The 15,884-nt window shown below is 36.3% G+C and overlaps 1 protein-coding gene across 4 annotated transcripts in view; it reads left to right on the top strand.

Moving 5' to 3' along the window:
• Positions 1–15,884, top strand: part of GRIK2 (glutamate ionotropic receptor kainate type subunit 2) — a 661,376-nt gene that overhangs the window by 455,917 nt on the left and 189,575 nt on the right. For all 4 annotated transcript variants that reach the window (XR_007470694.1, XM_049695632.1, XM_049695633.1 and 1 more), the window contains one exon: positions 15,198–15,404. Coding sequence is in view for 3 of the 4 variants with exons in the window: in XM_049695632.1 (XP_049551589.1) it covers positions 15,198–15,404 (207 nt within the window). In the remaining variant the exon portion in view is untranslated. The remainder of the gene's footprint in view (positions 1–15,197; positions 15,405–15,884) is intronic.

Here is a 15,884-nt window from a genome sequence, read left to right as displayed (position 1 = left end):
TGGGGAGTACAGTCATTTTAACAATATTAATTCTTCCAATCCATGAGCATAGTATACCTTCCCATTTGTTTGTGCTAGCTTCAATTTCTTCAATCAATTTCTTATAGTTTTTTGAGTACAAGTCTTTTACCTCCTTGGTTAGATTTATCCCTAGGTATTTTATTCCTTTTTATGCAATTGTAAATGGGATTGTTTTCTTAATTTCTCTTTATAATACTTTATTCTTATTTGTAGAAATGCAACCGACCGATTTTTGCATATTGATTTTGTATCCTGCATATTTACTGAATTTGTTTATGTGTTCTAACAGTTTTTTTGGTGGTGTCCCTAGAATTTTCTATGTAGAGTGTCATGTCATCTGCAAAAAGTGAGAATTTTACTTATTTCTTTTCAATTTGGAAGGATGTTGAATTTTGTCAAAAGCTTTTTCTACATCTGTTGAGATGATTGTATAATTATTATTCTTGATTTTTTAATGTGGTGTATCACATTGATTGATCTGTGGATATTGAACCATCCTTGCATCCCTGTGATAATCTCACTTGATCATGGTGTATGATCCTTTTAATGTATTATTGAATTTGGTTTGCTAATATTTCGCATCTATGTATACCAGTGATATTGGCCTGTAATTTTCAGTTTTGTGGTGTCTTTATCTGGTTTTGGTATGAGGGTGGTGCTGACCTCATACAATGAGTTAAGAAGCATTCCTTCCTCTTCAGTTTTTGGGAATAGTTTGAAAAGGATGGGTGTTAGCTCTTCTTTAAATGTTTTGTAGAATTTATCTCTGAGATTGTCTGGTCCTGGACTTTGTTTGTCTGTCTTTTACTGATTCAGTTTTATCACTGGTAATCAATCAGTCTGTTCATATTTTCTATTCTTTCTGGTTCATTCAAATCCCCATTTCCACATTGATTTTCTGTTTAGTTTTTCTAACCATTGTTGAAATTGGGACGTCGAAGTTTCCGACCATTAATATAGAATCATCTATTTCTTCCTTCAGTTTTGTCAGTTTTTACTTCATATATTTTGGGGTCCTGTTTTTAGATGCTTATATGATTATAATTGATATATTATCTTTATGGATTGACCCTTTTATAAATATTCTATGTTCTTTCTTTCATGTAACAATTTTTTACTTAGACTCCATTTTGTTTTATATTAGTGTGGTCACTCTTTTGGTGACTGTTTGCATGGAATATATTTCTCAGCCTTTCACTTTCAACCTGTTTGTGTCTTTGGATCTATACTGAGTCTTTTGTGGAGAGCATATAGTTGGATCCTGTATTTTGCTTTTTTTTTTGCGGTACACGGACCTCTCACTGTTGCGGCCTCTCCCGTTGCGGAGCACAGGCTCCGGACATGCAGGCTCAGCAGCCATGGCTCACGGGCCCAACCGCTCCATGGCACGTGGGATCTTCCCGGACTGGGGCACGAACCCGTGTCCCCTGCATCGGCAGGCGGACTCTCAACCACGGTGCCACCAGGGAAGCCCCCTGTATTTTGTTTTAAATCCATTGCCTTTTAATTAGAGAATTTGATCCATCTATATTTAATGTAATTAATGATAAGGAAGGACTTACTTCTGCCATTTTGCTATTTGTTTTCTGTACGTGTTATATGTTATTTTTTCCTCTGTTCCTCCATTGGTACCTTATTTTGCGTTTTAAATTGATTTTTGTAGTATACTATTTTGATACCCTTCTGTTTTCTTTAACTGTATACCTTCTGCTTAATTTCTTAGTGGTTATTATAGAACTTATGCTTAACATCTTAATTTATGGCCGTATAGTTTGAATTAACACCAATTTAATTTCAATTGTATGCAAAATCTTTACTTCTGTATAGCTCTGCCCCTCTACATTGTTATTGTCACAACTGCATCTTGATATATGCATACCTATTAGCATACATTTATCATTATTGTTTCATGCATTTGTCTTTTAACTAATATATGAGAAAAAAGGAATTACAAATCAGAAATGAAAATAATGTGGGTTTTTATATTTACCTGTGTAGCAATATCTTCCTGTGTTCTTAATTTTTCCCTATGACTTCAATTTACTCTCTGGTGTCCTTTCACTGCAACCTAAATGATGCCCTTTCACATTTCTTTTATGGCAGGTCTACTGGCAACAAACTCCCTTAGCTTTTGTTTACCTGAAAATGTCTTAATTTCACCTTCATTTTTTTAAAAAAATAAATTTATTTACTTATTTATTTTTGGCTGAATTGGGTCTTTGTTGCTGCATACAGACTTTCTCTAGTTGCAGCGAGTGGGGGCTACTCTTCATCATGGTGCGCAGGCTTCTTATTGTGGTGGCTTCTCTTGTTGCGGAGCATGGGCTGTAGGCGTGCGGGCTTCAGTAGTTGTGGCTGGCGGGCTGTAGAGCACAGCCTCAGTAGTTGTGGCGCACAGGCTTAGCCGCTTCACGGCATGTGGGATCTTCCCGGACCAGGGCTTGGACCAGGGCTCGAACCCGTGTCCCCTGCACTGGCAGGCGGACTCCCAACCACTGCACCAGCAGGGAAGCCCCTCACCTTCATTTTTGAAGGAAGGTTTTGCCAGATGTAGAATTCTTGGTGGATAATGTTTTCTTTTAACACTTTAAATACCCACTGCATTCTGGTTTTCATGATTTCTGATGAGAATTGGCATTTTATTGAATATTTCTGTATATGACTTCTCTCTTACTGCTTTAAAGATTTTCTCTTTATCTTTGTCTTTCTACAGTTTGATTATAATGTGTCTTCCTCTGGACTACTTTTAGTTTATTCTTCTTGGAACTCATTGAGTTTCTTATATGATATTTTTTATTAAATTTGGGAACTTGGCCATTATTTCTTCAAATATACTTTCTGCCCCTTTTTCTCTTCCCTGTCCTCCTGGGAAGACTATAGCGCATTTTTTTAGTCCACGTGATGGTGTTTCATCATCCTTTAAGCTCTGTTCATTTTTCCTCATTTATTTTTTTTCTGCTCTTCAGACTGAATAATTTCAATTCACTGATCTTCAGTCAAAAATAATTGACTGATTGTTTCTTCCACCTGCTCAAATCTACTATTAAACCCTACTGGTGAATTTTTCATTTCTGTTACGTAATTTTTGCTATATAACTTTTATTTGGTTTCTTTTTAATAATTTCTATTTCTTTATTGATGTTGTCTATTTGGTGAGACTTTTTCTGATGGTGTGTTTTGGTTCTCTGTATATAGTTTTATTACTTTGATCATATTTAGAACAGTTGATTTAAGTTTTTACTAGTAGGTCTGATGTCTGGTTTCTGTCAGGGACAGTTCCTGTAAATGGGCTGTACATTCTTGTTTCTTTCCATACCTCATAATTTTTTATTGAAAAATGGACATTTTGAATATTATAATGTAGCCACCCTATAAGTCAGATTCTACCCCCAACCCAGAATTTGTTGTTATTGTCTATTGTGGTTGTTGTTTGCTTAGTGACCTTGCTGAAATAATTTTGTAAAGTCTGTATTCTTTGTTATGTGGAGCCACTGAAGTGTGAGGTTTTCAGATTAGTGGTCTTCTATTGATTTTATTAAGATTTCCTTATGGGGCTTCCCTGGTGGCACAGTGGTTGAGAGTCCGCCTGCTGATGCAGGGGACACGGGTTCGTGCCCTGGTCCGGGAAGATCACATATGCCGCGGAGCGGCTGGGCCCGTGAGCCATGGCCACTGAGCCTGTGCATCCGGAGCCTGTGCTCCGCAACAGGAGAGGCTGCAACAGTGAGAGGCCCGCGTACCGCAAAAAAAAAAAAAAGATTTCCTTAAACTCCTGGAACAAAATAACAGAAAACAAAACCTCTCTTCATCTTTATAGTTTGTTTGTATATTGAGACACTCCCTCATTGTTTAGCTAGGCAGTTTACAATTCTTCCCTTCTTCCCTTTCTGCTTGCATAAAGACTGAAGTCCAGCCAGAGGTAAATGCTTAGAGTCTTCTCAGGTCTTTTCTGAGCATACATCCAGCCATAGACACTTATGTGGCTTTCTAGATTTCCTTGAATATGTGCTGAGGATTTTCATAACCCTAATTGTCCCAAGTATCTCTTTTCCGAGCCTCTTCTATCCCTTCTATCCCAGGCATTTTAGCTTGTTTATCTCTTGGCCCTGCTGTTTTCTCTTGCTCAGGAAATAGTGGCTAACATATTTGCCTTCAAATGCTTATGAAAAAAACACCCATGAAGGAACTTCAGCCCTGGGGAAGCTCCTATGTAGGCAAAACAAAGGCAAATCCTTGAGCTGATCCTTCACGGAATCATCACACAGGTGAAAACACAGAACTATGTTCTTTGAGAATAGGCCCATAATGAGCCCTATGGTATGCACAACCTGCATCAGGAATGCAGGCTGCCATCTTCAAGGCTACTGCAGAGTTGGGGAATGGAGGGTAGTAGTAACAGGGTAAATTGATATGTCACAGACCTCTCTTACCAAAATTCTGTAGTTTTTCTTGTCATAAAGCATTCCCTTGGTTGTTGTGAGTTTTTTATTAGATTCCAGAGTTCCTAAAAAATTGATTTCTAAAAACTGACAGTTTTTGCCAGCTTATTCATTGCTTCTACAGCTGCTTTTTCTCTACCATGGTAGAGTTGAGTGGTTGCAAATGTATTGCCCACAAAGCCAAAAATATTTACTATTTGGTTTTTAAGAGTCATTTTGCTGACCTCTGTTCTGGAAATCTGTATACAAAATTTGCATAAAGATATTTGATTAGTGAATGCATGAATGGATACATGGGTGGATGAATGGATGGAGAACAATAAAAATATTTTACATTTATATTTTAACATGAGGTTATTAAATGTAGATATCTGCATGCATCTTGTTAAACGTCATATAACAACTTGCAATGTACTCTCTTAGAAAAGCATGGTAATTTATTGATCATCATTGGAGTTGCCGTTTTTACTTATAGGTCACTATTCCATACAAGAATGGTGGTAGCCAATTAAAATCAAAACATGCCAATTGAAAACATATATTAGTACTGAGAAAACATTCTTATTATCATAAGCTGGTTTTTTTTTTTCAGGTTCACATCATTCATTGTGTTCTTAATCTATCCAGGGGTATTGCTTGTTTGAGCAGTGGGATAAGTCATAATCAGATAGTTACAGTGAGTTGATTACTTATTTGTTAAAGAAATACCCATCTTCTTGGTATTGCTGTGTATGATAATGTCCTTTTATCCTTAATCTCCCTTTTGAAACCATGATTCTTCACTTTGCCTTCTCTTGAGCTTCCCAGGGCAAGATGTTGAGATCTTTTTTTTTTTCTTTCTCATATTAAGGTATAACTCTATAGTTGTAAGGAGCTGGCTCATCTCCCTCAAAGGAACTTCAGCAGCATCCTTGCCCCTGCCCTTCATGCTGCCCATTCATTAGCCTTCTACTTCGAATCAACTTTGTAGCACCTACCTGATCTCTACACTCTGTAAACTAGTTGCTCTGTTATTATTATTTAATGCTTTCACTGTGAAGGCAGTGATAGGATACAAAGAGTAGGTACATAAGGCTCAGAAAGTAGAAAGAAATAAATGATTCCATGGGAAAATATAAACTGCTCAGTTTTAAGTTTTAATCTCCATAACTTTAATATGATGTCATTATTGGAACCATATGTCTTTTTCATTTGGCCCATATGAATGCTATTAAAAAAGGTAATTTTTGTCAACCTTATCTTCATTAAGGAAAAATTAAGAGTCATTAGCAATATAACTATAAATTCATAAAATATAAATACTTTAGAGTTAAGGATATTGTTACCCATAAACAACTGGAGTTCCGGCTGGTTGCCACAAACAAATTTTAAAAGATTTCTGGTCATAAGGGTAAATTCCAAACCAGACTGGGTCTAACTGAATATCCATTTCTGTTTTCCCACATAAATGATTTGAGGGCCACTGTTTCATAGGTCCTGATATTCACCAGAATGTTCTAAAACAAGACAGAGTCATGTTTCTCAAAAATGTACTCTCTAGTGATATTTTCCCTCTGGTAATTAATGAAGCAAAGTAGCCATGTAAATAATACAGGATTCTATAAAATAGATAAAAACCTTAAATTCATCATTAGATTGGAAGCTCCATAAGGGCTGGAATTTTTAGGTATTGTTTTGTTCTGTTCTTCATTGTTGTATACCTGGAGCCTAAAAAAGTGCTCGTACATAATAAGATTTTGATATATATTTGAATAAATAAATCAATTAGTTATTAGTCCTATTGTAATAGTAGGGAATATTTTATACATATCATAGAAAATTAATTTGCATCTTAATATCCCTAATCTTCTGAAATCACAAGAAGACAATGATAGTTCAAGGGTTATCCCATGAAAAAGACAATTTAGATAAGGGCTTCAGATAAAGGCTGAGGGACATATAAATTATACACTTAAAAGTATAAAGTTTTATTATATTTAAATAAAATATTTTGATCCCCTTAACCTTAAAACATATTTTACTTTTTCAGAACTTCGTTTTGGGTTTATTCTGTGCCTAATCCCAGTCTAATACAGATAAAAATATATGAGTTATTGCGTTCCTTAAAACTGGGGTTGACAGTAGAAATGCTGACAAATCCTTATTACAGATGCCAGTGGACTGAAGTGCCTTTACCTGTAGCAAATGCTGATGTGGAGATTTAAGACTATGTGAGAAATCAGGAAAGTTGCCCAGGAGAGTTTTATCACATTATTCATTGAACTCAGTATGTGGCACAATAATTGCTTCTGGTACCATTTTTCTTATCTTACACAAGGTTATTATTTATCCTTGTGCTGTGTGAAACAGAGAAAGAGAGTCTAAAGGAGAGTCATAACTCGATGTAAACTATCTTGTGACACAGTGTAGCTGGAGATAGGGATCACAGCTGGAAAAGTGTGTCTTACTTCTCAGAATTAAATATGGGAAGAATGATATTAAACATTGTAGAGATCACCGTAAATACTAAAAAGATGCACTCAGTAACATATCTTTTTCCTAGTGATATGAAACCCTGTTTAAAATATACATCTAAATAGGCTTTTTCTTCTCGGGAGGACCAACAAATTTATTTGCCTTTGACAGAAGTTTCCTTATTAGCTGATAGGTGAAGGAAATCAAATTAATAGGTACGATGGTTCCTACAAAAAGCTGGATTAGTGAGATTTAAATCGTGTAATAATTTTTGGAATTTTTGCTCCGCTTTTGTATCTTGTGCACATATATCCTTCACATTCCTTATACACTTTTAGGTAATCACTGACGTTCATCATATTTTTCTCCAGTGTTCCAGTGAGTTTGTATGAAAGGTGTATCATAAATATTTCAGAACAAAAATTTTAAGTAGAGAGAGACAATGATGACTTAGTGCAAATGGGGGAGAAACATATTTTAGACACTCATATGTTGTTACCTATATCTGTTGGGCTTGAAATATGCTATTTTTACAAATGCTTTTTTTTTTCCTATTTATTTATTTATTTGGTCACACTGTGGGGCATCCAAGATCTTAGTTCCCTGACCAGGTATCAAAACTGTGCCCCCTGCAGTGGAAGCACAGAGTCCTAACCATTGGACCACCAGGGGATTCCTTTTTTTTTTTTTACCAATTCTTGAAGTATTTTTATGTTAAAAACCTGTGCTCTTACTTGGAAAAGAGATAATTTATCATGTAGAAAATGAATATTTTGGATTATGTATTTACTTCTATTCTACAGTGTTGTTTTGATTGCACTGTTCAATTAGTAAATGTATTACCATTTTGCGTGCAGTGTATTACTGGCTAATCCCAGTTGATTGAAAAAATAATAAAGCCATACAATGCATGTTAAGTTATCTAATGAGCTCTGTGTAATTATGCATTTGTATGGAGTTTGGAAACTATTACTAGGAACCATTTAATGTGGGAAGTATAGTATAAAAGTAAGTGATCCAGTAGTCTAACCACCTAGGTTGTATGCTGGCTGTTGACCTTAAGCAAAATACTTAGCACCCCTGCCCTCAGTTTCTTCATCTGTAAAACAGAAATAATAATATCATTGAACTCAAATGCTTGTAATGAGGAATAAATAAGTTAATCCAAGGAAAGCACTCAGAGCAGGGCTGGGCAGTAAGTAGATGCTTGGAAAATGTTAGATAGTGCTATTACTTAGTGTATGGAACTTGAAAAATGGTCAACCTTTGTGACTTCTAAGCAAAAATAAAATACACATCCATTTACTTATAAATCAGAAACTGGCTGAAACCGAAGTATGAAGTTGATAGAATTAATTATTGTAACAAAATGCTTCTTTTGATCCCCATTCCACCAGCCAGAAATTCTCTAGCTGTACCCTCCTCTTCAGGGGAGCATGATATATTCTTTTCAAGTCCCTAACCTCCTGCCTGTGGGTGAGGAACCTGAGGATTTGTTACCACCATCCCCAAACCCCATAGGGGAACTTAGCTGTCATAAATTTTTCCTCCAAGTTCCCTTGGCTTCCCCAGTTGACCATAGCAGTCTATTTCCATTCAGTTCACTACAGCAGTCATTTTATTGGCAAGCCTCCTATGTACCTGGTGATGTTGGGTGCTTTTGATGCAAATTTAAGGACCTATCTTGCCATATAAATGGCTCGAGTCTAGTTCAGAAGATATACATGTAAACCAGCACTCTCTACTCAATATGGTAAATATTATGGTAAAAGTATTCAAAAGTTTTTGTGGGACAGTCAGAAAAAGAGAGACCTGAATATGCCTGAATTGTGAATACCCAGCACAAGAAAGCTGTTTAGCTGCAGGTTTCCTCCTCTTCTCAAGGTAACAAGGGCGTTTAAATTGTGATCCATGGAAATGTGTTATCTAACTTGAAAGATTAGAAGTCCAGGAAGAGTCCAGGAAGAGTCCAGGAAGAGAGGAAAATGAGTATAATATCCCCAAGGGTGGAAGAGGACTACATCTGTCACATTTGTAGTACTCTGTGTATCCCTGGGGAATACATTTTATATGTGATCATATATTACATAAAAATTAGACAGGATTTTAACTGTCCTTTTTACCTTATGGTAAGCCCAAATATCTTGCTTTGAATTTAGTTACAGATTAATTTCTGATTCCTATGTGTTTTACCTAATTTCATTTAAAAATGCAGCATATATGGATTTTCCACAAATTATCTTATGGTATAGAAAATGATAGAAGATTGTGGGAAAAGTATGTATCTTGGAATTTAGAAAACCTGAGTTCACATCTCTTCTTGGCCTCTTCTTAGGGGTTCTTTATTATCTCTTCTTAGCTGTGTGACCTGCGAAAATTATTTAACCTCTTTGAAAAATGACAACTGTAAAATATTCCTAATAAAACTCAATTGAATCATATGAAAAGATGCTCAACATCGTCTTTCCTTAGAGAATTGTGAATTAAGGAAACTATGAAAAATCACTACATACCTATCAGAATGAACAAAATCCAGAAAACTGACACCACCAAATGCTGATGAGGATGTGGAACAACAGGAACTCATTCATTGCTGGTGGGAATGCCAGTGGTACAGCCACTTTGGCAGTTTCTTACAACACTAAATGGACTCTTATATGATCTAACAATAGAATGCATTGGTATTTATCCAAATGAGTTGAAACATATCCATACAAAAACCTGCACATGGATGTTTATAGCAGCTTTATTCATAATTGACAAAACTTGGAAACAACCAAGTTGTCTTTCAGTAGGTGAATGGATAAGGAAACTGTGCTATATTCAGACAATGGGATATTGTTCAGCACTAAAAAGAAATTAGCTATCAAGCCATAAAAAGGCATGGAGGAAACATAAATGTATATTACCAGGTGAAAGAAGCCAATCTGAAAAGGCTACGTGCTGTATGAATCCAACTATATGACATTCTGGAAAAGAAAAAACTCTAGACACAATAAAAAAGATTAGTGGTTGCCAAGGATTAGAGGGGAGGGAGGGAGGAATAGGTAAAGCACAGAGGATTTTTAGGGCAGTGAAACTCTTCCGTATACTTAACAGTGGTGAGCTACATGTCATTATATATTTGACAAATCCCATAGAAAGTACCACCCTAAGGTAAACTATGGACTTTGAATGATAGTGATGTGTCATTGTAGATTCATCAAAAATAACAAATGTATCACTCTGGTGGGGGAAGTTGAAAACGGGGAAGCTAGGCATGTGTGGCGGCAGGCTGAACTTTGCACTCAATTTTGCTGTAAACCTAAAACTGCTATAGAAATAAAGTCTATTAAAAATCCATTGAAAATTATTGTATCTAAAATAATGAAATGATAATTAAAAAGTTATCTGCCAGGTACCTTTTGTTTAATTCTCCAAACAACTTTAAAAGCATTGGTAAATCAACTTAGAGATGAGATAATTGAGTCAGAAAATTAACCAATTTATCATTTATTTAATTAATATTTTCTTTGCCCCTACTATATGCCAAGCATTGTGTTAGGCATTGGAGATACTATAATGAATCAATGTGGCTGTTATATTCCAGGGAAGTGGGACAATCAAAAAGAATGTAAGCCAACAAATAAAAAATTGAAGATAAATTAATTATTATGAGAAAATAAAGTGTTGAGGTAGAGAATAACAGGATTCTCTTTACATAAGAAACCCAGGAAAGTTTTCACATTTCATTTGAGCCTTAAAGGAAGCAAGGAAGCTCACCAATGTTTAAGGGCATTATAGACAGAACAATATGTTAAAAGGCTCTGAGGCAGAAAATAGCAAGATATTTGAAGAACTGCAAGTAAACAGGATATTTAGAATTTAAAGAGAAGTTGAGGTCAGGGAGGGAAAGGTACAGTATAAACCTTTATAATGAATATTTTATTTATTTACCACACATTTCTTGAACATCAACTAGTTGCCAGTCATTTAGTTAGGCACTGAAATATATTAATGGACATAATCTCTAATGTCTCCACACTCAAGAGTTTATATTCCAGTAGGGGAAGAAAGAAACACACACACCCCAATAAATAAATACACATATACATACGTACATACACACGTGCATACATACTTCAGATTGGGCTATGAGGAAAATAAAACAAGGTAAAGCAATAGAGAGTAACTTAGAAGGGAGAGGTAGTTTACATATAGTGTGTTTTTTCTGAAGAGGTGATATTTGAGCAGAGACCTGAATGATGAGAATGAAACAGCCATGTGAAGAACTTAGGAAAGATCCTCCCAGTCAGAAAAGGAGAGAAAAGAAGGCAATGCAAAGACCTCGGGTCAGGAATGAGCTTGGCAAGTTTGAGGACAAGACCAGTGTTCCTGGCCATGATGAGAGAGGGGAATGAGAAGCTAAGGTTAGAGAGGAAAGCGGGCAGGGCCTTGAAGGCCAGCGTCAGCAGTTTTGCTTTTATTCTAATGTCAATGAAAAGGCACTGATAGGCTGTAAGCAGGTACATGATAAAATCATTTACTTTTCATAAGATCTCTGTGACTTTCTGTGGAGAGTGGACTGTGGGGACATATAAATGGAAAAGATGAAAACACATGGTAGAACAACAGGTTTCAGGGGTCATGAGAAGGAATTTGAATGTTATTCTAAATGCATTGGCAATCTAGGGATGGTTTGAAGTGGTGGCGGTGATATAATTCAATGTATACTCTAAGAAGATCATTTTTGTTGCTCTGTAGTGAATGAGCAAAAAGAAAGGGAAGCAAGGATGATGCCTCAGTGACTGGCTTGAGTAACTGGAAACTTTCCATTTTCTGAAAGCAGAGAGAACTGAAAAGGTGTACAAGTACAAAGAAGAATTCAATTTGGAAATTAAGGGATATGAGATGTCTATGAAGGACTAAGTGGTGCTGACAAGTGCTGATGGAGATGTGTGCCCAAGACTTACTTGGAGAGGTCTGGGTCAGATCTATAAATTTTGGAGTCATCAGCATAAAGATGTTATTGAAGTTGATGTGTATGGGTAAGATCATTTAGGGATGTATTTTAAGAAAAGAAGGGGAGAGGGGCCATAACCAAGTCTTAAGAGTCATCGACATTTAGAGTAAGGTAGAAAAGAAAAAACAACAAAGTGTCCTGAGAAGCAGGTTATTGGAACAAGTACATATACTTTGAAATTAATTCTATATAAGGAGACAGATTGATTATTAAGGGGAGAGAAAATGACTCAGTTAATTAGGTCTTGGAGCAAGTGAAAGGTGATGGGGATGTGCTTTGTATCTTTCTTTTTGTCCCTCCAGATTCATTCTTTACTCTTCTTCACTCTCTCAGGAGGGTGACCTGTACGAATCACATTAATAGACTGCTGTACCCTCTGACTTTTGATTGGTTTTGACTAATGGGAAGCCCCAGAAGGAGATCAAAGGGAGGGAAGACAGCAAGGTCATGGTTTCTATCCTCATGGATTCCTCCTGTAGTTGCCTTATACTGCTTATATTTCTCAACTGAATATCACTATTCTGCTCAAAGTGGCATCCTGTGTTGGGACCCTGACTGATAAAAGAATCAGGACGTAAGTGTAGAGATTGGTCCAATAAGCACAGGGCCAATTCCTCCATAGCAGTAGACAAAGGAAAGAGAAAATGAGCACAGATAAATGGCTCTGGTGGGTTTTGTGGTCTGAAGGTAAAGGTATCACATGTGATTGCTTTTAATTTCTTGCTGAGGTAATTAACTGAGTATTAGAGTGGGAAGCTGTAAGTATAAAGAAAAATGGATAAAATGTTCATCTCATAGAGTTGGAAATGGATACTACCATAAAATGTTTAAGGATATTAATTTTAGGTGTAAACAGTTAGCAGTGTTCTACTCTTCAGGAGTAGGCATGGGAAAGACAAAAAGTTGTTTCCGTAAGGCATGGTTTTTTAAAGCCGAATACCCCAGCACAAGACGGGCAAAGGGCATGAGAATGCATGTAGTATAGAAATTATACTAGTGGACCAAGGGATGTCGGGCTGACAGTGAAGTGAGGAAGGGGTTGATAGATAATGGCAAAATGTGGAGGTCACTGTGTTAGAGGTCTTTATGGAACTGAAGAATTGTAGGCGTGGGTGTGATTGAACTATGAGTTGGATTAATGGGCTGTTAGAAATCCTGATTCAGAGGTATATCATTTTATGAGAAATGCAGAGTGCAGTTTTGATCATGGGGGAGAGGGAGGCTAAATGAGAGAAGGATTTGGCAATGAGGAGGTAAAAGGACTGAGTGTGACCATGCTGATCCAAATGGATTTTGAATACAATAGAGAAGGTTGATAAGATTTGGAAGAGAGAAAAATTGTCATCCAGTTGCTAAAAATTAGAAAAATAAAGGCTTCTCTTCACACTTATCCCACAGATCTTAGTAAATCTTCTGATTCAAGTTTCATTGGATAACAGCAATTGTAAAGAGAGAGCCGGGTGTAGGAGGGTGGCATGAACCTCAGAGAAGCAAAGATTATCTCAGGAGGCAGGGGAAGAAATGGTCTGGGGCCACAATGAGGGGCAAGGGAAGGCACCAAGTGTGCTTCTGTCCCTGAGGGGTGTGGGGGTGACACTGAAGAGAGTCTCTGGGACAGAGGATATAGTTCAGTAAGGCAGGAATGAAAGGGACATTCCAAAAATTGCATGAAGATGTGGAACAAGGTGCTGACCTTTGAGCAGGACTTCTTTCCCACAGTGGAACATCAGAAGAGCAGGAAACTGATCAAGCTAGAGTGTGCATGAAACAGTAGGGTTAGGCCAGGTCAAAGGATATGGGAAGAAAGATGGAATTAGCCTTGTTTCTGAGATGGGTATGGGTGAGCTGACACATTGCTGTTTGTCCAAAACTCCTTTAGGTATTATGGCCCTCATGAGATGACTGTTGTTCTCCCGGGGTTGGGAGGAGGGTGATTGCATTGCTAGATGGACTGGCATGGCAGCCTCCTAAGCTTTTTCACTTTGCATTGTCTTTCTCTAAGAGAGAAGCTTCCAGAGGTTTTGCCCATTGTCAAATAGTAAGTAGTAGAGCCAATTGCACCCTGGTTTAGTTACAGGACAATCTGTCACACCATGCTTCACCCACTCCCAATAAAATATGCTAATACATGGATTCTCTTACCCCTTAGTTAAACATATAATCTTTAATAGGGCCTTGCAGAGCCTTACAAGCAAGGTTCCTCACTTGGCTCTTCATCCTTACCTTGTTCAACTAGTTCCCTCACATACTGGATGTGACTTCAATCATATTGATGGCTGTTGTCCTCGTCCCTAGGCACTCTAGTATCATATTGATCTCAGGCTTTTTACTGCTGTGGCCTTGTCCTGACATGCTCTTCTTTCAGATTTTCAAATGGCTAGACTCCTTCTCATCTTTTAGGTTCTAGTGCATGTTTCATCTCCTCAGAAAAGGTTTCCAGACATATTACTCAATTCTGTCTTATCTTCTCTTATCTTGCCAAGTACCTTGATGTCATTCAATATCTTATTGCCCTAGTTTATGTTTTTATACAATTTATCAGCATCAGAAGTAATGTGTTCTGGTCGTTTAGGCATTTATTATTGTTTTCTTCCCCTATATCATGAACTTCATTTCTCAGGGATTTCTCATTTATATAGAGGAGGGCTGGCTCATAGTAGGCTCCATAAAATCTTGTTGGATGAATGCATAAGCACTTGATAAACATTAGTTTCTTCTATATTCTAAAGTAAGCTACTACTTTTTGTCTTATAATTATAGTAGTTGTAATTTTCATGGTTCTTAGAACAAAATGAGATCATGTATATAAAAGTCCCTAATTCAGTTCTAAGCACATGATAGGCAATTAGGTAATGACTTTTTTTCATTCTTTTATCAATAAACCTCACTGAAACAGCACACCAGAAATTAATTATATGGTATAATTCAGATTGGGGTATTGTAATCATAGTGAAATTATGTCTTAGTATTATACATTGTATAGTATATATCTCATTATATATTATTTATTATATGTGATATAAGATGTGGTATAAGATATATATCATTTTTATTATATAGTTGTGGCGAAGTTATATTTAAATATTCTCTTGTGAGACCCAAGTATTCCCAAAGTAATCTGCCTTATTAGTGTTTCAAACTATATTAATTACAATTAGAAGAAAATAAAATTGACTGTTCTAAATTAAAGTGAAATTTTCTATCTTGTAAGAAACTTATAATTGTGATAGTAAGTTTCATGATTAACTGACACTTCCTACCTTCATGTTCGCTGTTTCCAGGAAGAACCCTATGTCCTGTTTAAGAAGTCTGACAAACCTCTTTATGGAAATGATCGATTTGAGGGCTATTGCATTGACCTCCTCAGAGAGCTATCTACAATCCTTGGCTTTACATATGAAATTAGACTTGTGGAGGATGGGAAATATGGAGCCCAGGATGATGCCAATGGACAATGGAATGGAATGGTCCGTGAACTAATTGATCATGTAAGTCCCTTTTCTCATTATTTATTAACTTTGGAAGATTTCTAATAGATTTACTTTTTTTTTTTTTTTTTTTTTGATGGTCAGGGGTTAATAATGTCAGAGAACAGTAATGTATTTTAAGTAGTTATTTTTTTCAATAATGTTATTAAAAGTATATATTATTTCTGACAAATACACAGGATGTAAGGGATGTATATAGTTCTATTAGAAACAAATGTCTGTCTTAAATTAACTAGTAGTTAGTGATTTAATATCTTGAAGTATTTGGTCCTAATTTATAAAATGGAATGTGGTTTTTTTTTATTTAACATCTTTATTGCAGTATAATTTAATTGCTTTACAATGTTGTATTAGTTTCTGCTGTACAGCAAAGTGAATCAGCTATACATATACATATATTCCCATATCCCATCCCTCTTGCATCTCTCTCCCATCCTCCTATCCCACCCCTCTAAGTGGTCACAAAGCACCACTGCTGCT

The sequence above is a fragment of the Orcinus orca genome, chromosome 12 (genome assembly GCF_937001465.1).
Source record: "Orcinus orca chromosome 12, mOrcOrc1.1, whole genome shotgun sequence".
Taxonomy (NCBI): domain Eukaryota; kingdom Metazoa; phylum Chordata; class Mammalia; order Artiodactyla; family Delphinidae; genus Orcinus; species Orcinus orca.
Note: the sequence above shows the minus strand (reverse complement) of the source record. Positions and strands in the feature narration are given on the sequence as shown.